The 27,147-nt window shown below is 49.2% G+C and overlaps 1 protein-coding gene across 1 annotated transcript in view; it reads left to right on the top strand.

Annotated features, from left to right (window-relative positions):
• LOC147751414 (uncharacterized) overlaps window positions 1–27,147 on the top strand; it is a 609,436-nt gene that overhangs the window by 528,287 nt on the left and 54,002 nt on the right. Inside the window, exon 13 of the mRNA XM_086933195.1 lies at window positions 3,016–3,089. Coding sequence (XP_086789321.1) covers window positions 3,016–3,089 — 74 coding nt within the window. The remainder of the gene's footprint in view (window positions 1–3,015; window positions 3,090–27,147) is intronic.

Genomic DNA, 27,147 nt, shown 5'->3' with positions numbered 1-27,147 from the left:
TGATATTCTGATATTGCCGTCCGGATTTGCCCCAATACGGCAGGGCTTTGGGATTGGGCATACTCAGTTTCTAAATCCCGAATGGCCGCCTCTTTCTTCACTAATTGCTGACGTAAGTCTCGTAAGATTCCCGCATTTGTGCTTATACAGACTCCTCTTATGGTAGCTTTAAATGCCTCCCATAGGAGCCCAGGGTCGTCTATGGTGGGTGCATTAATCATGAAATATTCCACTATGGATTTCCTAATTGTATACCGGGTCAAGTAAGGCCTTTCCGTTGAACCTCCAACTAAAGGGGGGGTGTAGTGTGGAAGCTTAAGTGTTATCAGCACTGGGTTAAAACTTATGATCTGAAAGGGTTCGGGGTTGGTGTGATGCAGAGTCTGCCCATAATCACACTTCCGGGGAGCCGAGCCAATAATCAATTCTGGACCAACTTCCATGTGCTGCTGTGGTATGTGTGGCTTCCAATTGAGTTGGGTGTCTCATTCTCCATATATCATGTATGTGCTTATCCCGAATGATGTCTCGTAGTTTCCCTAGTGCGCGTTTGTGCGATTCTGTCGATGTCGGGGATTTATCTATAAGATCATTAAGTGCAATGCTAAAGTCACCGCCCCATACTAGTGGGACATCAGGGAAAGGATTTAGAATCTGCCAAATGTTATGGAAAAAATCTGGGTCATCAACGTTCGGTAACTGGAAACATTACCTTGTGGTCCTTTATGCATCTATAGTGTAGAATAAGCACAAGACATTTACCCAACGAGGTAACACTTACTTATCAAATGAAAGTACTCCAGTTGGGTAGGCTTTTTTGGCAAAACTGGAGACTCTTCTTGAAAGAATGAGGTTTGATTCTAGCTCTGGTTTTGATTTCATAGAAATTAAACAGCAACGGGAAGCACTTACAAATACAAATATAGTAGGTGCCCTAGTTGCAGCTCTACTTTAGTGAAGCACAAACAATCCTAACTTTTTGGGCAAATGTCGTTCCTCTCATATTTCACATCGAAAAACGATATGAAATCCTTAATGGCGGTGACTATTGGAGTACAACCTGATCTGGAGAGACTGTGAGGAGTGGTTTCTTTCTAGTGATCTCCTGGTGAGAGCTGAGTCCACAATTCACCTGTTTAATTACCCTGACTTTCCAAATGCCCAAAATCATTCCCAATCTCCACGCATTTGGCCACGCTCTTTTTTCCTTAGTTGTATGCAAAAGTCTTCCTGCTTTTTCCCACGTTGATGGACAGATAAACATAAGGCCTCTGAACACGTTTCCAGCTGATTTGGTGATGCGTCATTAATGCACAGGAATATGAGGCCATCTTCACCAAACAAAGAAGTACTTATGTCATTTAGTAAAGAAGAAGTACCCCAGTTTGGTGTAGATTTTAGTTTTGTCTTCTTTTCTTCACGAGGATTCACGTTATTACAGATTTGAGGATGAAGACGCTCGAGGAACAATCACTTTGCCAAAATTACATGCACACCTGATGGTCCATTACGAGGCTATAGTGGAGAATATGCACAAGACATTTACCCATTGAGGTGGCACTCACTAATTAACCAAATGAAATACTCCAGTTGGGTAGATGTTTGCGGCAAAACTGAGGACTCTTCTTGGAAAAATGAGGATCAATTCTGGCCCTGGTGCTGATTTCACAGAAATTAAACATCAATGGGAAGCACTTACAAATATAAACATAGCAAGTGCCCCAGTTGAAGCTCCACTTCAGTAAAACATGAACCTAACTTTTTGGGCTTAGCGGAGGCAAAGCAAATGTGTTTCCTCTCGTATTCCAAATTGAAAAATGATATGAAATCCTTAGTGGAGGTAAATTCATTGTTGATCTATTGAAGCACAATTTGATGTGTAGTGACTGCAATGAGTGCTTTCTTTTTTCTTGTCTCTTGGTGAGAGCACAGTCCATGGTTCTCCCTTTTAAAGTCCCTAAGTATGCAAAAGCCCAAAATCTATAACACCGCTCACAGACATACACAAGCACTCACACACCCACTCACAGACCCACAAAGACACTCACACACCCACTCAGGTACTTACACAAGTCTTCACAGACTCACTCACAGACACACACAGGCACTCACACAAACACTCACAGGTACTCACACACCCACTCACAGACTTACACACTAACCCACCCATTCACACATTCGCACAGGCACTCACAGACCCAATCACAGATCCACACAGCCACTCACACACCTACTCTCAAAGGCGACAGTTTACAGTTAGGATTAAAACATTTAAAAACCATAGAAATTCACAAGGAAAAATCAAAGGTTACAGGGGCGTTATAATTAGGAAATAGAATTTGTAAAAACCTTAGAAATTCACTGAAATAAAAGGTTACAGGGACGCTATGGTTTGGCTCAGGGCCAGACTGACTACCGGGCAGTTTGAGGGCTGATTTCACTGCGGTGGGGGCTGATTTCGTTCATGGAGACCTGCGTGTGCTTCGAAATAATTAAAGCAAAACGAATTTCGTTTAGCACATGCAGGTCTCCATGAACTGTGAGAGCCTGTCAGAGCAGCACTGGAATGCAGAGCGCACAGTTACTGAAGGAAAGGGAGTGAAGGCTCAGAGAGTGGTGGGGGTGAGTGACAGGAGGGCAGGTATTCTTTTTATGAGGGACTGAGGGGAGATTTGGGGAGCCTTTTAAAGCATATAATTATAGGTGGGTAAAAAGAGCATTACGGTGATGTTTTTCACCTCAGGGTTTTGAGTGATATCATAGACAACTCGAGCTTTTCTCTCATTTTCTATTTCATATCACTCAGAACACCTCAGTGAAAAACATCCTGTAATTCACTGTTACCCATCCATAATTCTATATTTAATCCTTTCCAATGACAATTATTATAAGCACTGACCATCACATTTATATTAGTTATCCACTGGCTAACCACAGACTCTTTTGTGTGCTATGGTTAATTGTATTTCATCCTTTACGAGTTGTTAATTAATTGCAATTTCCCTTTTTTGTTAGTGAACATCAGGAAGCTTTTGAATCTTCCAAAAGAAGTTATTGAGATCGATCCGAATGCTTATGGGAAATTCAAGGTACAGCATAGAATTGTCTAAGTATTGTGCAAATAAGGAAATTATATCACCTCAACTACTGCATGTTTGTTGGCCATGACATGATATATGTAATCTTGATAATGAAAATGAAAGCTGGTTCCTTACTAGATAGTATAATGAGACTTTACTGGTGTATTCGTATAATAGTCTATAAAGTTTGCCCTGCTATTTATTATTATATTGTTTATTTTCATTACCTACAGGTTTGTGCTATGAATATGCAATGCAGAGAAAAATGCATCCAATAAGTGAATTAAGACTAGGTTCTGTATTCTTTTATCCACAGTACAAAGTACTATGGGCCTGATTTGAAGTTCGACTGGCCGTACTCGTTCCATCAGGGTGATGGAGAGCATGATGTCAGCCACCCTGATGGACTACCATAAACCAAACTCAGAGATTATCACCAGCCCGCAGTGATTTCCGTCTTCAGAGGAACTGCCATCAAGGTAGTTGCATGGCGGCTCCTCCACTAGGGCGGAGGAGCGTCGCCCTACTGCTTTCTCACAGTGCGAGAAGCAGAAACATAAAATGGTAATAACTACCATTTTATGTTTCTGCTTCTCGCACTGCAAGAAAGTAGAAAGGTTTAGTTGGGGGCGGGCCTGCTCAAGGGCAGGGCAGGAGTGGTTTGCCCACTGTTGAGGGCACTGACTGTTTGGTCGGCCCTCTGGGGCTGCCTAAACCAGTCATACACACTCAGCCCTTCCTCCATGTAGGATTCAATGGATCCTACATTGAGAAAATGGCATCCCCATAGGCGCCTGGCTGGGCGCTGGCCCGACCAATCACAACGCTGCCATTGCAGCGTTGTGATTGGCTTAGGGGAGAGAGGAAGGCTGCCTGCTTGCTGTTACTGCTGGAGGCAGGGCAGCAGGAGAGCAGGTCAAGAGCAGAGATGACGTGGGACCCGGGAAGGTAAGTTTATTTTATTGTTTAAATTAACCCGCCCTGCACACCCCATGCCCCCCCACCCGCGATTCATGCCGGCCGCGACTGGGTAGTTTCCCTGAAAGCACTACAAGTTTGGTGAACAGCAGTTCTCTTTCAGGCAGCTGCATACCAAAAATATTGATATTTAAAAATAAACTTGCAAAGCGAAAGTTTGCTTTCGAAAAACACAAAACAAGTGACCCATATACCCTGGGAGATTTCTCTCGGGCTGTTGGTTTTTTTCTGTATGGCACCGCAAGGTTTTTCCTGGTGGTAATCAACAGAAAAAAACAACCTTTCGTCTCTGAATAGCATGGACAGTCTGACGCCCTTATTCTCACGGTTTCTACACTGTCGGTTCTTGAGAGTAAGCTTTCAGAGTGCACAGCCAATGAGACGTCCCTCTTGATTCTAAATAGACTCGGAGGGCTAAGGCTCTGAAGGACAGTGCACTCCGCCACCTTTGTGAGGGAATATCATGTCTATCAAACTTAAATTATGTCACCGTTTTCCCAACACAGGCATTACACATCACTGTTCTCCTTTGATCAAAACCACAAATTAGCGTTTATCGTAGACATTTGAATGAAGAATCTTTGTTGTTGATGTAGTTAAGAAAATATTATGATAACTTTTTTATATCGCCCTTCATGTCACACTTCTGTTCTCAAGCACTGGACAATGACAGGTGTTGCCATTAAACAACAAAACAAATTTAAACTTTGTAACGATCGCAGGCCGAATCTACCTAGCTAGTATTTTAAGTGTTGACCTTGGGGTCACCACATATCTCAGCTGCATTTGATAATCTCACTGAGCCATCCTGCCCACAGAAACAAACTCATTTCCATGATTCCTGGCCGAATTTTATCTGCTTCCCTGTGCCTCTTGAAAGCAGATATGTCAGAGTAAAAGAAGCAACAAAGTCATTTTCTGGTTATCCCATTAGAACTAAACACTCATTCTCATTGGCTTGCCTCAATCTGCATCATGAATGACCTTGACTGAGTTAAAACCCCTATTCAAGAAGATCCTGACAATGCAATGTATAAATTGGTAAAAGTATTCTCTTTACTTTAAAAAGTACATTATTTATCAGCTCATTTTTTCATTCAATGCTTTTAGCAATGAAGGCTTTATCTTCCACATGGGGGGCGTGGCCACAGAGCGGGTGAGGGAAGACATGTGAGCTTGGAGCTCCACGCCGACCATGCTAATTATCCTGATTTGGGACGTTGCAAAGAGCACCCGAGTGCTTGGAGGGGCGACGGAGGGGGCTGGCGGCTGTCGCAGCGTTATTGGGGAGATTCAGCGCCCTGCTTGCAGACAAATTGACGACAATTGCTCAGTTGCGAGATGCTCAAGATGGCGGAGATGTCGCTGTTGTGAACCTGGTGGTGGTGCTGAGGTACGGTCTTGTGAGTCGCAGCGGGGGCAGCGGGGGCTGTCAAGACCTGCCCGCCAGAGTTCGAGCTGGTGCTACCATCATAATGATGGGGAGCTCTGGGGAGCTTCGGGGAGCTCCGAGGGCCTGGGACCAACCATCGCTGACATAGCGCAAGTAAGCCTGCCACCGCCGAGGATCACAGAAGCCAGGAGAACGGTTGCGACGGGGGACACGGTCGATGACCAGAGAGAAGTCCTTATGAGGCTGCATGTGAGAAATTGGTGCCTGAAATCTTGTCAGTGTGACTGCTGGACTGCTCGTATTCTGCCGGAGCGGCCAACTGGAGGGGCGGCCCGCCATTTGGAGTGCTAGCGAGACGAAGGAGGGGCCCAGACGGCGAGCCGCGGTGAGCACTATCACACACAACTGCTCTGAAGGGCTAGCAGACTGTACGATATTCGTCAGGGGAGCGGTGTGGAGAGGACCCCAGAGGGCATTTATGGCTGCAATGGTCGAGAGCTGGGGATGAGAGCGGATGCAGGAAGACAACGGGAGGTGAGGTGATACCGGGAGTTGCCGTGGACTTGCGGGGTACACCGAGGCAGCACCACAGAAGGGTATGGGACTTGGAGTGCTTGTATGGGCCCTGCTTAATTGACTGTGCAATTGAGGCGCTGTAGACTGAGTTGAGCAGCTGTTGGGCTGCTAAGTGGTGATGTGATCTGCCATCTTGGGCTTTTACGGTGGTGAAGTCACCAACATTGTGTGACAAGCAGGAGTGTACGGTTGATCACGGTCAGATGAGGAACTCTGCCTCCTGCAGGCATTTTGGCTGTATGAGCGTGGGCCTGCCACAGCAAAGGGTGAGCCAACGGAACTGCTGGGGAGTCTTGTGTTCCGGCCCCTGCTGTGCAACAGACCTCCTTGCACTGCTGTGTTGCGGGCAGTACAGCAGGGGACCGGCCGAGTAAGGAAATGGGAGGCGATTCTGAGGCATAGGATGCTCCTCATGGAGGAGAGCAGCGAGCAACCGGACTGCGGAGCGAGGGACCGAGCTGTGGTGCGTGCATGGCAGGTGAGATCCTAGAAGTGACCGCAACGGCTTTGAGGGTCCCCTGGAACTATTCTGCAACCCATGACGATGAACGCACTGAGGCTCGAATAGGTTTGGGACCTCAGCGAAGCACTGTTTAGTATCTAGCCCATGGCAGCGAGTGGACACTGTGCTGGGAGTCGGTGCACCGTTCGGGCGGTGGCCGGGGGTGCTTGGAGGGGTGAGCCGGTGAGATGGCAGGCCACAAGGAGAGAGGAGAGTGTTGAGATAGTGGGAACAGCTCGACTGTCAGAGACAAAAGAGTACCGCTGGTGGTAAACACGTATAGGATTGGATATTGAAGTCAGCCTACCTGAGAGTAGGGACTTACGCCACAAGTGCACATGGGAAAACCCAGAGGGAAGCAGACGGGTGCACCCCCTGAGCAAGAAGAAGATGTGGGAGTGCCAGTCAAGCAGGAAGGGCTCATGCACCATCCAGAAGGGATTCTCTAGCAACAAGTGGATCAAATACTCAAAGCTATTACAGACACTAAGGAGGCTTTATGACTGGACATCGGGCAGAAATTGAAGAAACAATGTCGGAGTGGTGGGGATGACAGAAGGAGTGGAGGGGACTAACATGACAGATTACCTGGAAGACTGTCTGAGAAAGGAGGTTGCATTTGAAGGCTTGACATCTTTCTATACCCTGGAAAGAGCGCATAGGGTGCCAGCTCGGCCGCTGAACCCCGGAAGGCTGCCCAGACCGTGGTGGCCAGGCTGCTCCATTACAAAGACAGGGACCTCCTGTTACACAAGGCCCGAACTGCGGTCCGATACAAGGTGAGCAATAGTAAAGTGACGCTACTCCCGGATTACACGCTCGAAGTACAGCTCGCTGAGCTTTGTTCTTAGAAGTCAAGAGAGCGCTCAGAGACAAGGCCCTCCAGTACTACCTTATGTTCCCGGCACGCCTAAAGATAACCATGGATAGCAAGACGTTTATCCACAACAACCCTGAGGAAGCTTGGAATTGGCTGGAGTTGTACAAGGCGGTCGTTGGGGAAGCGGGGCGCAGCACGAGCACTCTAGCGGAGGGGCTCCGGCAGCGCAGATTGCGGCGCATCCGCAGACACCATCCTGCAGCTCAAAAGCCTACGGAGACACAGACAGAGAAAGAACGCACTGCTGCTTTACAGGCCGTCACATCCATTTTGCAGGAGAACAGAATGGCATCACTGGTGGCGTTGGGCTCAGAAAAAGGGAACACTGGGATCGGACACTGAATACTCGAACACAGGAAGTACTCACTTGCCACATGTAATGGCTGGGACGGCTGATGAGACTGTGGATGGGTGACACTGTGGGTTGCCTTGCATGGGCATAGGATTGCGGGGGAATTGGTTCCGGCCCTTGGGTATTTTCCCCTAGACTCAGTTAGGAACCGAACATTGGTGGTTGGAGGGGATGGTAAGGTCCGATGAGTAAGCATCAAGGTGGTCCCGCCATATTGTAGCCTTGGATGGGGCCGTCTTGCTCTCTTGGGGGGTAGAGCACTGGCAGATGGAGGACTACGAGGTCGAACCTCTGAAGTTTTGGGCCCACTCCCCTAATTTTGTGTGGGTGTTGCTCCTCGGGTTTTTCCTAAAGGAGCAGTTTGATCAGAAGTTTGGATGGGTACTAGTGTTGTAGAGCCTGTTCTGGGGTGGGGAAGTTGAGGCAGGTTTTGGGGTTTGGTAGGGGTAGTTAGAGTCACCTGTGTGTTTAAATGTGGGGGGCAGTTGTTCGGGAGAAATTGGGCTCAATATGGGAACGTTACATGATTTGAAATGTGTTACCTGGAATGTACGGGGGCTTCGCACAATGCAGCAACGTCATAAGGTGCATGCTTATTTGGTGCGACAGGGGACTCACATAGCCTTTCTTCAAGAAAAACATATTAATCGATCTGAAGGGCTAGCATTGAAACGTAGAAGGAGGGGGCAATTATTTTATGCGACCTATTCAGCTTTTGCTAGGGGAGCTCTGATATGGGTCAGAGCTGGTGTTCCCTTAGAGCCGACGCAACAATTGGTGGATCCAGAGTGGAGGTTTGTGGTGGTGTTGGTGCACCTCAATGGCATGGATGTGACGCTATGTAGCATATACGGCTCTAATGTAGATCAGATCTCTTTCTTGGACAGTCTATCAGTGAGTTTAGCACCATATCTGACTAGTTCGATAATAATAGGAGGGAACTTTAATTCAATTGTAGATGTAGAGATGGATAGGTCCCATCCTCCGCTCCCTGATGCCCTGGTGCATAGACTCTCCAAGGCGAGACGCGCACGGCTGAATGATTGGGGGCTGGTAGACACATGGCATGCGCATCATTTAGAGGAGCAAGATTACGCTTATTACTCCGGCCTCCATGAGCTACATGTGAGGCTCGATGCAATATTATGTACCCCTGAAGTCCAGGCCAAAGTAATTCATAGCTAGTACCTAACTAGGACAATATCAGATCATAACCCGCTACTAGTGTAGATACGATGGGTCCGGGAGAGAGCTGTGATACTGACCTGGCGGCTCCGACCAGAAGCGCTGGAAGATCCAGCCTTCTGCGAAGACTTAAGAGCAGGAATAAGTCAGTATTATGATGAGAATGAGGACACGGCAATATCAGTAGCAGTTGAGTGGCATTCTTTTAAGGTGGTAGTTCGGGGTTTATGTATTGCCATAATAGCGGCAGTGAGGAAAACACTATTAAACGACTTAGAGGCAGCAGAACACCGGTTCCGTGGACCTGAGAGAGCCCGCCCTGAGGACTTGGGGGCACAGTGGGAGGTTGTGGAGGCTAGAGAGGCAGTAGCAGTGCAGCTGGAAAGACTGCACTCCTTTGACCACAGATCATACCGGGCGAGGGTGCACGCAGAAGGAGATAAGACGGGCGCGCTGTTGGCATGGCTGGCTAATATGAACCCCCAGGGAACACCTATACTGGGACTGGCAGCCCGACAGGTGAATTGATATACACGTAGCAGGGGATAAATGGTCTATTTCTGGATAATTATACTGAACTTTATAGCTGCAAACTGCGGCAGGGTGAGGATGTCATGGGGAAGTTCTCCACTGAATTGGCACTGCCTACACTAGAGAAGGAGCAAGAGAATTTACTTGGGCAGGAAATCACTCTCTGAGAAATTCGGAGCGCAATCAAACATATGGCATGTAACAAAACGCCAGGGGTGTTTGGCCTACCAATAAAATTCTATTCTGCGTATGTGGATTCCTTAGCCCCACGATTACTAGCGGTGTATCAGGAGGCATGGAAGGTGGGGAAGTTTCCGGTAAACACTCAGGAGGCCATTATTGTTCCGCTGCTGAAACCTGGGAGAGAGTCTTCTGATATGAAGGCATATCCCCCACTATCAATGTTGACCACTGACTACGACATTTTGAGTAGGATCCTTGCGACCCGGCTACTCCAGTACATGACACAGCTGGTCCATCAGGACCAGGCGGGCTTCATCGCCACACAGAACACGTCTGCTAACGTGCTGTGATTACTCCGTATTTTGGGGGAGGACCACAGTTCGGCACCTACCCCAATGGTCCTTTCTGTCGATATTGAAAAGGCCTTTGATAGCCAGGAGTGGCCATTTCTATTTCAGGTTATGCAAATGATGGGCCTGGGAGAGGCTTACTTGGGATGGGTTCAAATGCTTTACAGCTCAGCTATGGCCCGAGAGCGGACAGGTGCGACGGTTTCAATAATCTGTTCAGTGGGGCGGGGAATGCAACAGGGATGCTCACTGTTTCCACTGCTGTTTGCTCTCGCATTTGAGCCATTGGCTGCATGTGCCAGGTCGGGGAAGCATTATGCGGGTCTAGAGCTACGTGGAAATATGCAGTATATCTCGCTTTACGCAGATGATCTGCTCATGTTACTAGCCACCCCAGGAGCGGCCTTGACGGGGGCGAAGATGCTGCTGACCAAGTTTGGCATGGTCTCAGGGCTTCGGGTGAATTGGGCTAAGACCATCCTGTTCCCTGTGAATCAGATGATGGTGAGCCCTGACTAGCTGGATGGCATACAGTGGGAGCCTCGCTGCTAACCCTATCTTGGGACTAACATCTATCTTAGGCAGGAGGACCTGTTGGAGGCTAATGTGGGTAGAGCACTGCGAGGGATTAAAGGGAGCGTGGCATTCTGAGGTACGTTGCCGTTATCGGTGGCGGGCCAAGTGACACTCTTAAAGAAGGTGGCACTGCCTCGGCTCTTGTATTATTTCAGGACACTACTGATTTGGATACCAGGCTCGGTGTTCTGAACGCTCCGTTCCTTGATGGGGGAGTTTCTATGGGGGAGCAGTAGACAGCGAGTGGCCCTGGCCACGATGATGCGACCCCGAGCAGAGGGAGGATGTGCGGTCCCATACTTCGAATTGTATTATCTAGCAGCTCAGCTGCAGTGGCTTACCCAAGCAGTGGCGAGGGAGTTAAGGGGCGCTGATGGTCCAGGTGGGTCAATGGATCCCACGCCATGTGTTGGCATTTGATATACTTTTCAGTGGCTGCGACTTGGATCGTTAATCCACGAGGAGTGAACACTGAGATTGTGTTGGAACCAAAGCCAGCGTAGAGATGGGGCTATCCAGCCATATGCTCCAGATTCTCCTAGGCATGTGCACAGTCCTCCCACATGGGGGAGCCTGGTCTGCGATGGCCGCGTGGGAGGAGCAGGGTTTGCAAGTGATGGGGGACCTATATGAGGAAGGCATCCTCTTGCCTTATCAGGCACTGCAAGATAGATATGGCATTTCCAGGAGCAATTTCTTACTGCATTGAGCCCTTGTATCGGCAATCCAATGCCATTGGGGAGGAGGGTTTTCAGAGCCGCAGACATCTTTAACATGTCAGTATGTTGTAATGTCGGCGGGGACCGTCAAAGCCATAACGTGCTTATACAGGCGAATGGTGGGTGAGGTGCTGCAGCCGCTGAGTCAGTTACAAAGGAAATGGGAGGCTGACCTGGGTAAGGAAATTCCTGAAACAACGTGGTCCAAGATAGTGGAAAGAGCATGGAAGAGCACGCCTAATGCTAAATTCCAGCTTATTCATTTCTATGTGTTACATAGGGCATATTTAACCCCTGCACGGATAAATGAATATTTTAATGTGGACACAGCCCGATGCCCCCGCTGCAACTCGGAAGAGGCAGATTTCATCCATATGATGTGGAGCTGCCTGCAGCTGGGAACGTATTGGGAGGAAGTGGTTAAGGTATTGTTTGGGGTGACAGATAGGCAGATAGACCCAGACATGGGTGCATGTATATTACATAGGTTTCCTCATACGGCTCGGACAAAAGTTATGAGTAAGTTCTTAGACCTGGGCCAAAAGGGAACTAACGAGGCATTGGAAAAACAGGCATGGACCCAGTATTGAGCGCTGGAAGGCAGAGTTCACCAACTGGGCAGCCAGTGATAGTGTGGTTCGATTCCAACAAGCTAGGAGAGCTAACAATGAGAAGGCACTAGAAACCGCGAAAGCGTGGGAGGCTCTGGTTGTGCTACTGCTGTTACCTGAATTGGAGTCGGATGGAGAGTCATTGGATACGCCAATAGGAACTCCCCGGCCTGGGGCCACCTGTGGCTCCGGGGGACACGGCTGCGGAGGTATGAATAACCTAGGCCAGGCTCATAAGTTCTGAATAGAAGGAGAGGTACACACCCTTGAATGGTTATATAAGATTGATAGTTTTCCATTTATGTTATTGGAGGACGCACTGGTGGAACGGGTTGGTAGGGCAAAGGGGAGAGGATGGCACATAATTGAGTGAGCGCATAGCTTGATTGACTTGATGGTGTATGGGTTAGAGGGGAAAGACTGTTACACCACAAATGCATATCGAGGACATTATCCGCTAGAGGCCCGCACTAAGGAAACAGGGCAATGAACATTTGGGTGTATGGTCCTAACCAGATGACTGAACTGAAACAATGTGCATGTCTCAAGAATTGTGCTCACGGATGATGATGTGCAACAAATATCAGAAGTTTTATTTGTGGTTAAAAAAAATCAATACAAATATATTTAAAAAAAATTGCTTTATCTTCCACACTTGTGTAATGTTTAATATGGCCTGGCACTGCCTAAGTCCCCCTTTTATTTTAGACCCGAGACCACCCTTGGATGTGGACTCCCTCCCTCCTCCAAGGCAAGCACTTCAAACCACACTCTTTTGGATTTGGGGTTGTAAACCACGCCCGTATTTTATTACAAAATAAAAAATCATTAAACTTATTATTTACATTATGTGCAATCATGCAGAAAGTCCAGTTACATTTGATAGGTACAATATGTTACTTGGCTAACCTTAACATGTTTCTAATACATAGCCATTCCTACCATAATCTAAAACATGATATACTGTACTTTCTGCATATCCCTGCCAGAGCGTCCGGCAAGGTCAGTGACTGGCAGCCCCAGATCCCTGTAACTACAAAAACTCCACTGGAGTAAGATTACATAGGGGGTTCAGGTTATCGGATGGATATTTCCCCCGGCCCCCCCATGCCCTGAGCCTTAACTCCATAACGGGGCACTGTGATTCTGCATCCTTGCGTCCTGGTGTGCATGCGTGTGTGGGGGTGGCTGACACACCCTTTCAGCCTACCGACCGGCTGTAACTACCCCTGGAGTTCTATGGTGCTGGCTGCTAAGGACCGAAAACTATGCTTACCAATCATGATCTTACCCCCACAGGCCAGAATAGTGCCCGATTATCTGGCCTCCCCCTCTGCTACCCAGAAGGTCATGGTCTGCGCCTTGCACCTTCTAACTATGCTAGAATGTCCTCCATGAAGGCCTGATTCCCTTTAGTTGAGAGGCGAACTCCATACTGCAAAAAGAACTGCTCACCCTGGATGTATCCATGTCCTATCGACTTCAGTTTGGGGGTCGTGAACAACTTCTCAAACTTAGTGATCCGCTTTACCGCGTGATTCAAAGCTCGTACAGACTCACCCTCATCTCCAGTAAAACCTTGGAATCTTGTGAGACTAGACTATCATGGCATCGGAGCACCTCTTTGCCAACCATTCCACCTCAGTGAGTAGGTCCTTAATGACTACCCTCCGCCCCAGGTGTACCAAGTCATTACCACCTAAATGCAAGATCCAGATTGCAGGTGGCCCCTTACTTCCTTTTAAAGCGCGGTTCACCAGATCCTTGAATTGCCTAATGCGCAGTCCACCCTTACCATAAAACACTATTTTTGCTCCCAACTGATGCACCCTGACTCATGGGTCCCTTCAATGAAAGATTTTAGTCAACAAACATACGAATGACCTACAATCCAGATCTCCTGGTGTTCTTGGGCCCAAGAGTGAACTTGGGCCATCACCTGTGCTGTATATTCGTGAACCGTTGATTGTCGCCCCCCTGAGTGACATGGTGACAACTTTCCTCCTAGCTGGAGGACCGCTGCAAGCTTCTCCCTCGAGTCACAGGATGAAGAAACTGCAAATAAATCGGGAAAAGGAACCAAGCGTCAGTGCACCACTCTACCAATGGCTAAAGCATATGAAGTCGCACATAGCATTTGTAACAGTTAGAGGACCACCTACCAATCCTTTATACCTGTTCCTCCTTAAAACCCTGGCCACTGCTTCCGTGGCAGCCCTAATCCTGAAGGAGTGAGCCCCAAAGTTAGCTGAATCCAGGCCAGTATTCCACATGGCCAAACCCATGACCCTCTTAAACTGGAAAACAGTGAGAGGTAAACAATCCACATGGACTAGAAGCGCCCCCCTAGGAACCATGTTCGCTGTGCCATGCAGGCCTCCAGTCTGGCAACGGGGCAGCATGTACTAGCTACAGCCCTGTGTAGCACTATGCCCTCACCCCTTCCTTCTTGATCAGTCTTGGACTTAGATAGAGAAATCAGTACAGAGTCCCTGTTTATCTGGATATGTCCCACCTGCAATCCCCCTTGCTATTCCCTTTTGCTCTTTGTCACCAGCTCCCCTACCCTGAAAGCACCATAAAATGCCAGGTAGAAACCTGCTTTAAACAGAGTAGCTTTCCTATCAGAATTACAAACTCGCTGCAGAGCTTCCATTAGTTTATCTAGAGTTTGTAACCCTATGGGTTTCCTCTCATCGAGCTGCACCTCTTGTAAGCATTGCCACCCCTTCAAAGCCTTTCGCACTACAAAAATGCCTGTTGGATCCCCCTTGCCCTTAGCCTTAGCAAAAAAGGAGTTCGCTGTAATGTGACGCCCCTCGTCCCTCATGCACCTCAGATAAGCGACTACCGACCCAGGGTCGTGCCATTTGTGCTCCTAACTGTCCACCAAAAACTGACAATATGAACAGAATGCCCTTCGTAGATCTCCTGGGTGCTAGGTTGGCTGCCACGAGGTCCGATAATTGGGGGCACCAACCTGCCAAAGCTGTTCTGGGAAAGGTGTGCTGTTCTCTGCTGCTTCTGGGAGGTGGGACCTGAATACTTGCATCTTAAAATGAGAGCGTGCATCAGCGGCATGGTTTAATATATCCGGCATGTGTTTAGCTCTAAAGAGTAAATTACATTACATACACTGCAAAACAATCTCTTTTAATAATCGCAGGATCATTTTGCACTTTGCCGTTTGGTTAATAATACACTCCACCACCGCCATGTTATCTGACCAGAACATCACAGACTGATCTCTCAAATGTTCAGGCCAAACAGACAGTGCCACCAGGATAGGGAACAGCTCAAGGAAGCTTATGTTAGTTGTGATCCCGGAGTGTATCCACCAGCCCAGGTAGCGCTGCTCAATCCATTCTGACCCCGGAATAGCACTGAACCCTTCGCTACCTGCCGCATCGGTCATCAACCCCATCTCAGGACCGGACCTGGGTGGGCTAGGCCACACCACCCTACCATTGAAATCGCGCAGATATGCTTTTCAAATGAGCATGTCCTGCTTGACCTGGCTGGATAGCATGGTGTGATGGTGTTTCTCCTTGAGACCTGACATAGCCTGTGCGATGGTATGTGAGAAAGGGCGTGCCATCTGAATTATGCACAGTGCAAAATTCAATTGTCCGACCACTTGCTGCAATTGATGCAGAGTGGCCTTCTCTCTAGCGAGGCAGTGCTGCAATGCTGTCCCAAAATCAATAACCTTCTCAGCAGGTAACCTAGACACCCCCTGTACTGAATCCAACTCAATACCCAGGAACTCAATCTTTGTGCTAGGACCCACCATCTTACCTGGTGCCAGTGGCACACTGAACTTCTCCATGAGTGCACATAACTTTCCCAGTGCTGCACTGCAATTCCCTGAGCCTGACGCCCCCAGGAAGAGGAAATCATCGAGGTAATGTAACACCCATTGGTGTCCTGTGTCCCGCCTGAACACCCACTCCAAGAAAGAGCTAAACTTCTCAAAGTAAGCACAGGAGACTGAACAACCCATCGGCATACACAAGTAATACTTCCCCTGGAATTGGAAACCCAACAGGTGGAGATCCAGTGGGTGCACTGACAGTAGGTGAAAAGCTGACTCGATGTCGGACTTCGCCAGCCATGCCCCTTGACTCAGACCTCCAAGCATGTCCACTGCCTGATCAAAAGATGCATATTTTACACTACAAAATGTGTCTGAAACCGCCTCATTCAAATAACTCCCTCTGGGTGCCGAAAGATTATGAATTAATCGGAATTCGCCCTGCTCCTTTTTGGGAACCACCACCAGTGGTGAGCAAATAAAGTCTTTCATTGGGACATCGTCAAATGGACCTGCCACTCTGCCCAGCCTGACTTCCTTTTCAATCTTTGTTGCTGCTACACCCTCATTGCTCCTGAAAGTTGGTTCCTGCAATGCCCCACCCCCGTGTAACCCGGCGCGGGGATCCTAAAACCATCCAAAAACTCTTCCCTGATCGTCCTTGCGGCGTCAGGGCACTTGTAAATGTTCAACCAAGGTATTATGGTGCTAATATTTATGGGGCACCTGGCTTTGCAAGGGGCACATTCTCATTCCAGTTTTTTAACTCCCTTCTCTCTGGACTTTTTGAAACATTTGGATTCAGGGTGTGATGTTTTGCCACAGAATGAACAATTGTGCTGAATCTACATGTGCCCGTGGCCCTAGTGCAAGTTCGCCTATTGAAGTCAAAGCACATACACCTTTTTCCCTGTTCCCCCGCGTTTCCTGAGGTGCCCCCCACGTTCCCTTAGGGGGCTGCACCAGAGGGCTGAAACCTAACAATGTTCTGCGCCTGTCCCCGGTGGTTGTCGATGACCCTTGGATTAAGTGGTTCAAATGAATGAACATGTCTGGATCCATTGCCTTCGCCCTCCTAAATTCTTTATAATATTCCTTCCACCCATTGCCCTCATACCTGGCATGAGCAGTAGTAATTCTATTTTGGTAACACGCCATCTCAGACCCTAAAGCTGGAAAACGTTCAAGCATGATTGCCATGTAGAACGTAAAACCTTGCATCCAATTGGCTAAAGTCAACTCCACCCTTATTTTAGAATTATGTTAGCCCACTCCCTAGGGTGCGTCCATTCTTTGTTTTTCTTAGCTTCCTCCCTCTCTGCCTCATCTATCAACAGGGAAAACATACTCACATATGCCCCCTTCCAAATGTTTTCCCTAATTTCCTGTGACAAGTGTGACAAATGTCGCCCCAACTGATCTCTATTTGAGCGCAGTTCCCCCAAACCTCAAGGTGGCAATGGTTTAATTATACCTGCTGGTGCTGCTGTGTCAGCCGCCTTCCGAGCTCCTGAAACCATGGTGCGCCTCAGAGTGCTTGATTTCCACTACAACCTATCGGTGCCGCGCCCACCGGCTTTGCACCCCCACCTGTAGTGCCTGTCAAACAATCTGCTTGACTTTCCCCAACTGTGCCATTATTTGCCTGGCCTTTTCCATTGCTGCCTGGTGCCCCCGCTGCGGGGGACCAGTTCCCTACCCTCTCGAGCCACGGGAGCACTGCTTCCTGACTGGACACTTTACCTGGCGTACCCCCCTCTACACCTCCCGTATGAGGACCCGATGGGGCCTGTGGCTGTTCCTCCACTGGCAACATTGGTGTTGGTGTAACAATTGGCTGAGGTATGACCTCCCTAGGAGCCGATCCTGGGTCACCCCCGCCACTTTCATGCCAGACCTGGGCCTACTTCGTTTGGGTAAAGGCGGAGAGAAAATCTTAGGAGGTACTATCGATTGCCTGGGCCTCCCTCCCACCCCATCTGGACCACCCACCTTGTCTTGTAACTGTGTTAACGCCTGACCCATAACCTGCACTTGTTGCATCAGGGCCTTCAGCATAACATCTGTGAGGGAATGTTTTTCATTACGCTTCACCTTAGGGGCCATTGCATCTACTGGCACTCCCGTGGATATAACAGATAGCCCAAGACACCGTCACCCCCGGTCCTAGACACTGCCCAAACCCTTACCTGGCAATAGTAGCAGCCACCAGCAGACCACAGCACCAGACGCAACCAGAGCCACGCCTGTCAGGTAATCCAGTGGGTCAGGTGAGAAACTCAAACCCGTGTTGCTCCTAGAAGCGATGAAGATGCAGTCCTGCAGTGCTGCCGTCAACAAACCCTTGGGAGGGAGGGCGAGGGGTGAGAGAAAAGTAGACCAAAAATTGTTTGTGTGTGTGTAAAAGGCCGCTTTATTAGGAAACAGGTGCACATTACAAAATACAACCTCGGCCAACGCCTTACAAAACTAAACCTCACTAAATAAATAAATAACTAACCAAACGGGCCCCCAACCCCCACCCCTACATATTTGGGCCCTCCCCACAATACATCAATACACATTATAACATCATTATACATTACGTCATGAGAAAACATTACATCATCAATCAACATTACGTCATATATATAAAACATACGTCATCAATAAACTTTATTCATCAAACCACAACTGAATTAACATTTGTCATGTCCTCCGTAATCATCGATCCTGCCTGACCCTGCACTCCTGCAGAATACCCCTTTTCGAAACTGAACGGTCAAACCATGACCAACCTGCCCCGGCCCCAGTCCACGAAAATTCTAACGAAATTACAACCAACAATCAACCTGAAACCGAACTGATACACCACGACCCCGCACAGCACCTGCTCCTAGCGACAAATACAAATACAAGAAACAACCCCCTGCACACCGGTAACCCATAAAACAGCCTTTTGAAAAAGAAAAATTATCAAAAAGGTGAGAAAAACGAGGGAGCGAGGAGTAAGAAAAATACTACAGAAAACAGGGAGGGAGGGTGGGACAAAAAGTTAAAGCACCTAGCCACCAGGTCACCAAACCTAAAATGGTGGCGGTTAGCGGGAACGGTGGAATTTATACTTGGGCTGGCTGGTCCTACTAGACCAGCCCAAAACTAGAACATTCTGGCAACTTCTGGAAATAACCCCTCGCAGCCCTCCCAAACCGCCCGGGGGAGGAGACCTCCCTTCGGTCGGCTCCCTCCCCCAAGCCCCCCTTGGGAGGGAGGGCGAGGGGTGAGAGAAAAGTAGACCAAAAATTGTTTGTGTGTGTGTAAAAGGCCGCTTTATTAGGAAACAGGTGCACATTACAAAATACAACCTCGGCCAACGCCTTACAAAACTAAACCTCACTAAATAAATAAATAACTAACCAAACGGGCCCCCAACCCCCACCCCTACATATTTGGGCCCTCCCCACAATACATCAATACACATTATAACATCATTATACATTACGTCATGAGAAAACATTACATCAGCAATCAACATTACGTCATATATATAAAACATACGTCATCAATAAACTTTATTCATCAAACCACAACTGAATTAGCATTTGTCATGTCCTCCGTAATCATCGATCCTGCCTGACCCTGCACTCCTGCAGAATACCCCTTTTCAAAACTGAACGGTCAAACCATGACCAACCTGCCCCGGCCCCAGTCCACGAAAATTCTAACGAAATTACAACCAACAATCAACCTGAAACCGAACTGATACACCACGACCCCGCCACCCAGAAAGGCAGGCAAGTGGGGGGGGGGGGTGAACACACGGAGCCTTCCTTTCTGCCCCCCAACCGCGTAGCGAACGGAAAGATAATGGGAATCAACGCTGCATGGCCAAAGCCCGTGCTAACACCCCTTGAAGCTCTAAAAGGTAAAGATCCATACCCACACGTGACAAATGTACTCCGTCATCCCGGAAAAACTCTACCGATTCAAATTTTATGTCCCTGTGAGATATCCTGCTGAAACCGTGGCCCCTGCAGCAACGAGACACCTCCGAATTCACCTTCTTCCTCGCCCGATCCACAGCCCTGGGGTTCACAGCCCCTCTCCATGTCCTACGCGGTATCAACTCTGTCCAAAACACATGGCACCCAGACCAGAGTTCCTTAATGAGGCCTAAATCCCATTTCATAGCCCGCAGTAAGACAACCCCTTTCGTGGCACAAAGATCATTTTCACCCAAATGAATGACCAAAATATCCAGGCATAAACCGCCCACCATGTTACTGTTTAGACAAGGGATTAACTCTCTCCAGAGCATCCCACCTTTACCCTTCCATACAATATTAAACATACGATCATTAAAGCCGAGTTGTTCTCCAAAGTAGCTCCGTGCCGCCTGGACTCTGGCCCATTTAACGAAGGAATGCCCCACTATCCAGACCGTGACCACTGGCGATCGAGGTCCAGCAACGGATCCTGAAAGAGAAAACACAATTAGAACACATGTCTAGGCTGAGAACGCCTGCGCGTCTTCTGCCGGGCTCCGCACATAGCGCCGGAAACAATTAGAAGACCAGCGCCCCAACCTCATAATATCCATCTCCGTCCAACCTCTGTGAAAGGCCTCCGTGGCTGCACCTATACGAAAAGAATGAGTACCATATAAACTACTATCAAGCCCAATGTGTTGCAGGGCTTTACGGAGAACCATCCGTAACTGATAAGATGTGACAGGTAAACCATTAATGTGTTGGAAGACGAGGGCTTCATCCCTGCCCCCACACAATGAACGCCAGCGCCGCGCCAGCAATAAAGGGCAAGTGAGCTTTGGGTCGCGCGCTTGTAACCAAACCCCTTTACCTTTACCTGTTTGATCAGTTTTGGAACTGGATAACCAGACATGAACACCTTCATCATAACAAAACACATCCCTCCAGTGTAAACCACCCTTATGCTTGGTCCCCAACAACTCCGAGACCCTAAAAGCTCCAAAAAACATAAACACCATGAGCATGGAAAAGACACACGCCTCAAAATCATCTGAACATACCAGAGGTAAGACTGTAATTAACCTAGCCAGTATTTGCCAGGATAATGGAGCCCTAGATCGAACAACATGCCCCTGTTCCCTGGCCCATCCCTCAAGCATCCTCCTGCCTATTTCCCCCGCTGACGGGGTGTATCCCCATAATAACTGACCCATAAAAGCAATACCCGCTAGTTTCCCCGCTATAGTCACTTTAGTGAGGCCCTTATCCATGAGGTCTAGTATAAAATTAACGACATCCTCTGATCGCTGCGACAGATCCTCCCGTCTGACAGCTCCAGAATCCAAGAATTCCCTCCAAGCCCAGGAATAAGCAGTACGTGTGGACACAGATGAAGAACCTACCACCAATTGTACGATCCTACTTCTCCTACACGCCACAGATGAGTCGGCATCCGAGTCGGGGATCTGTCTGCCTCCCTCGCCAGTCCACGGAATCTCCCCCACTGTGAACGAGACAAAGCATCCGCAATGTCATTGTCCACGCCAGGAATGTGTAAAGCACGAAAATGAATGTCGTGTTTCAAACAACCCAGAACGAAAACTCTCATCAGTTTCAACACCTGTTCGTCTCTGGCAGACTGTCGGGTCACTATCTCCACCACAGCCATGTTATCCACACGAAACAAAACCTTCTTGTGTGACAATTCCTCCCCCCACAGTGTCAAGGCCACCAAAAGAGGGAACAATTCCAAGAAAGTGATGCTGCGACCACCATTCAACCATTCATCTGGCCAACGTTCCGCGCACCATCTGCCATTCCAGAAAAGGCCAAAACCATCACTGCCAGCCGCGTCAGAAAACATCTGTACGTCCAATCTGTGAACGGGCCAGCCATCCTACCCTCTTGAACCTCCCTAGTAAGTTTGTTTTGAACAACTTCGGCATGTTCCAAAGCCGATTTCAAATTGGCAGACCATCTCCGTTCCCGGGATCCTAGGTAACCCAGTCGGAAACCAAACTGAAAACCGTCTAATAACTTCATTTTTGCAGACTCATCGTCATAACCCTGCAAGGCAATCCGTAGCCTGTCCAATTTAACCGGAGTACGAGCCTTTGGCCCCAGAACCCTTAGCACCTCTGGATCCCCGACCCCTTGAGTTGGAAGTACCTGAACCTGACTGCTTCCCCTGATGGCTGCCCGAAGGCTCGTTGTCCCAACATTTTGATAACGGGTGTTTCCTCCCGCAACCTGAACACTCATGTCTGAATTTACAGTATTCCCTAATACAGGAACCCCTATTGAATTCCCAACAGAAACCTGACTCTGATTGAGTGTTAGAGTTGGACCCCACCCCTCCCCGGGTGGGCTTCCCCTGAAAGGGCCGGTACACTAGAGGTAAACCACTGGCCGTGAAAACAGTCTTCCCCCCAGCTGATGACCCCATTGTGTGTTGCCATAAATCATTATCGAGCTCACCCCATTTCGCCTCAGGGTCCCACGCCATCCTGGCCCTAAATTCCTCGTCGTATTGAGACCAGGCAAAACCACCCCCGGTGATCTGAGCTTTACGAATCACATCCATGTACTTAAACAGGGAAACGCTGCGCTCCGGGAACTTTTCACAGTACACACTGGCATAAATCAAAAACGCAGCTGTCCAATTTTCAATATTTAAAGGCACTTTCGGGCGTTTAGCCAACTCAAATTCTTCCTCTTTAGAGCCCTCCTTAGACCGGACTTCTCGATGGAGAAGCTTAAGGAGCTCCACATACTCACCATTCCAAATTCTTTCTTTAGTACTAAGCATCAAGTGCGCACCCAGAGGCTTCGTCACCCCCATGTATGGCAATTTTTTGATTTTCAACTCTTTACTAGCCACTGGCTCTTTAACAGTGCTGGAAGCACCAGCTATAACACCACTGTCCATTTTGTCTGTAACTTTGCTGGAAGCACCAGCCATAACACCACTGTCCCCTGGCACTGTAACGTTGCTGGAAGCACCAGCCATAACACCCCTGTCTACTTTGTCTGTAACGTTGCTGGAAGCACCAGCTATAACACTACTGTCCCCTTGTTGAGTAACTTTGCTGGAAGCACCAGCTATAACACTACTGTCCCCTTGTTGAGTAACTTTGCTGGAAGCACCAGCTATAACACCACTGTCCCCTTGTTGTGTAACTTTGCTGGAAGCACCAGCTATACCACAGTCCCCTTTATTTTGTAAAAACAGATCGTCAGTACCCACTGCAGTGTCTTTGACATAACGACCTTTAACCAACCGGCCATCTGTAATGACCACATCAAGTTCACCACCGGTACCCACTGACACCATAATAGGTTTGGCCTGTGGGACCGTTTGCTCACCTTGTAACAGAGAGACAGCTCTCGATGGCTCCGCCCGTGGCGCCGAGGACAATGCATCCGGTCTCCGAGGTGCCCTACCCGATGGGCCGCGCTCTCTTCTCACCTGCAGTTGCCTCTGGACCACTGGAGCCTGTAAAACACTATGAGAGGAATGAGAGGGCACCCCCCCCCCCAAGATCCCGCAGTTCACCTTCTTCGGGACTCTCCTCGTCATAGTCCAACACCACCGAGTCCACACTAGTATGCATCATATCACTACGGGTCTTACCTAACCCGGTATCAACCACTGTACATTTCAAAGATTTCGAAACTCCAGGTGGGGGAGCAGACTGTACACGCCTGTACCTCCCTGGGCGCTGACTCTGTTGCTCCATAGCCGCCGGCAAGGCCTGCCACCTATACCTGCTACTCGTTGGGGCCAGCGGGATCACGCCAGACCCTCGTGTGCTGGCCGCGTCGGGTTCCCTCGGTGGAACAGAGAGGGCCGCGCTAGGCACTCTCCTCACTTCCCCTTGGCGAAAATGGACTGGACTGCGCCCTGCCAAGTCTGGAACGCCGCGCCTAACCTCGTCCTGAAAAGAAAAAGTTTGGACTGGTGTGCTAGGGTTCCTACCATCCACAGACCAACCATACACATTCTCCCTCCGAGCAGAATCAACAACCCTCCTCTGACCTCTCTCCAAAGAACGGCCTCGCGCGTCATGCCTCAATGGAACCACCGGAATCGGAGAACCACCTACCACCTCCTCGTCGTCACTATGATCCAAATTATCAGGTGCCGGAAAGGAAGCGCGACTAACAGCTCTAGGGGCTGAGTCCTGGCCTGCTAAATCCCTCTGAAAAGTACGGTGTGCCAGGCCCGCCGCGCCAAAATGTTCCCAGCCTGGAGAACCACACATGAAATACGGACCCCCAGAGGCCCCAGATAAGTGCGGAGCTGTACTCCTGGGTCCTTGCATAGGCCCGCCACTCACCTGACCAAAACCGCTATCGGGGCCTAACAAAGTGCCCTGGAAGCTAAACCCTGCCGCATTCAAGGCCCCAGGAGCCGGAAAACCACCCATACCCATTCCGGCCGTGCCAACAACCGCAGGACCCACACCAAAAGCAGTCTGACGATTCTGTAATCCCGATTGAAAGGGCCCCCCCCTCAGAAATGGAACACCCCCACCTTCAGATCGAAAACCTTCACCCTGTTCCAAACCAGTAATCGCACCACCAAACGAAACATTGACGCCCATTTGGGCCCATTCACCCTCACCTCGAGAGCCACCGCCCCCAGAAACCACTTCGCCAGTCGCCGATCCCGGGGTAGAAAACAATAACGGACTCCCCACATTGCCTCCAAAATCAACCGCTCCCGCGTCAGCCTCTTGAGCCACAACCTGTACACCAGATGATAAAACAGTCCTGGACCCCACCAATCCCCCCTCATGGCCCTCCCTAACTCGAACATTGAGCGGAATACGACCTAAAGGAGTTAACAATCGTTGACCATCGTCAGGGGCGCACTGAGTTTCGCTAACAACCAATATGTCCTCCTGGGCCCCAAGGGCAACCTGGTCTCGGTCGGAGTCCTGTAACACAAATTGCACCGAGCTCCTACGACCTCCGCGCACGGGGACACCGTCCGCAGACTGTCCCCGCCGCTCAAAAAGCGGATCCGAGGCGGAGCGTTTCTTGCTGCCTCCCCGTCCACTCTTGCCCCCTTTCTTCGACCCCTGCCCCCGTCCCGCCATTAACGGAAAGTCCCCGGTACCAGAAGCAACGTGCAGTTGAAGCGGCGGGACTTGTGAAGGTACACCCTTCCCCCCACTTAACATGCCCGGGGCCTCCGGAGCTTCCGAAGCACCGGGCTCCCCCCGAGTCGACCTTTGCGGGACCGGCTTCCTATACCGGGAGCGGCCCCTCTCGCTTACCTGACTCGGCCGACTCCTCTTCGGCGACGAACATGCCATTACTGCGGCCACTACACCGGCGGAGGCCTGGCGGTGAGGCCTAGCCTGTCCACCTCCCGCGAGCAAATCCAAGCGACCAGCATCAGCCAATAAGCGCATCGCCTCAAGAACTCGTGCGTCTTCCATTACTAATCTCGAAGTAATATCGCTACAGGCAAAGAATGAAAAAGAAACGCACACACCCAAGATACTCTCACAAAAAGTTAAAGCACCTAGCCACCAGGTCACCAAACCTAAAATGGTGGCGGTTAGCGGGAACGGTGGAATTTATACTTGGGCTGGCTGGTCCTACTAGACCAGCCCAAAACTAGAACATTCTGGCAACTTCTGGAAATAACCCCTCGCAGCCCTCCCAAACCGCCCGGGGGAGGAGACCTCCCTTCGGTCGGCTCCCTCCCCCAAGCCCCCCTTGTGGGCAGTCCTGTACTGATGCCTCTGACAAAAATGGGCGTTAGCTTGCAGAGCTTGCATGTGTCTAACCAAGATGCCCTTTAGTACCTGGAAAAAGAATGGAAAAACGACCCGTACCAAGAAAACCGGAAAACGTTCTACTGTGGCGCCTTATTACACTATAATGTGAAAAAACGCTGAAAAGTGCTACCACCCCACACACATTCAGCAGTTGGATGTCCCACAAAGCTCTGTAGGCCCTCAGTAAACAGTCTGCCCGAGCCAGCAAAGAAATGCAATGATTCAAAATTCCTGATCTACGCAAGCATTCCCACTCGCCCTTCAGCGCTTAACTGCCCCCAGCCGCTCGTACTACAGCTTAAATACCCAGCTGATAGGACCCGTTGTGCAGATTATCACACGCACCGTCAAACAGACAAAAATCCAGCTACCACAAAATGCCCCAAACAGGCTGGATGCTGAGCGCATTTGCCCTAAAATGGCAAAAACCAGCTACCACAAATGCCCCCCAAAACGTGCTGTGTGCCGGGTGCGCGTTTACCTGAGACCGCAGTTCCATTGCTTGAAAACAGCTGATCGCTCTGTCAGTCCCATAAACTAAGCTCGACAAGTCCTGAAGGCCATCGATTACCGCTGTGCAGCGCCTCAGTTGGAGATGATTGCTCCTACGACCGTGAAAGACCGCAGACGATGCACCGCGGATCGACGATAACCTGCAAAACTAAAAAAAAGCTTGTTATGGGCCGCTGGTGGCACGTACCCGTGGGAGATGCTGGGGGCAAGAAAACAAGAGACTGTTCTCATTCCCCCGAGCGCCTTTTAACGGGGTGTACTGGGCAGACTGGTCTAACCCGGCCTGCCCCTATGATTCGGGTTCGCGCCCCTACCGGCCACTGCTATTGGCTGCCCAGGGGAGGTGGGGCGCCGCGTCACAAGTACGAGCGGCAACTCCCCACCTCCTCTGAGCTGGGGGACCGGCGCGCCCTCCGTAATGGCTGCACGCTCGAGTCTGAGCTCCGCCTTGCCCAGGCCACTCTTGTGTGTCCCATAACTCATATGGAAAGACCAGCAGAGAAGAGGACATTGTAAACGCCCTTTGAAATGTTTATTTTGCTGTATTTAAAGCTTATTCAGGACAGCAGTTTACACGTCTGATTAAATATTAACCTTACTAACAAAATACTTAAAGATTATGCAGCTCTTTATATTTGACAGCAAAATGTAAGTAGCTTAAAAATAAATAATTCGACTGTCACTAGGTCACAGAAGAAAGTGAAGACAAAAGGTTCTTGAAACAGAAAACGTAACGCGTACCTCCTTTCAGAGGTTTACCCATAGTTTGAAGAGTGACTCTCATTGGAAATGCAAATGAGGAATATGTAGATCAGCCCCTCATATTGCAGAAGTTAGTACTGTAGTGGGGTCATAACGAATGGAGATGCGCTAGCACACTTGGTGCGATGCACACCAGCTTGTACCCGTGAGAACTGTATCACCTTTTATTGCGTTTCCTTTTTCAAGAAAAAGGGACATGCAGCATCACACCCTGTCCAATGTAATAATAGCTAACAATGTGTGCGAGTTACGTTTAGATTAAACCAGTGAATTTGCACTCATACATCTATTTACTCACGTGTAAAATGACCACAGACTAAATATTTTCCCAGGATGGGAACGAAAGTGACCTATCCTAAAATTAGTTGGGGGTGTTTGG

This window comes from Lissotriton vulgaris, chromosome 1_1, assembly GCF_964263255.1.
Source record: "Lissotriton vulgaris chromosome 1_1, aLisVul1.2, whole genome shotgun sequence".
Taxonomy (NCBI): Eukaryota; Metazoa; Chordata; class Amphibia; order Caudata; family Salamandridae; genus Lissotriton; species Lissotriton vulgaris.
This window is presented reverse-complemented; position numbering and strand designations above follow the sequence as displayed.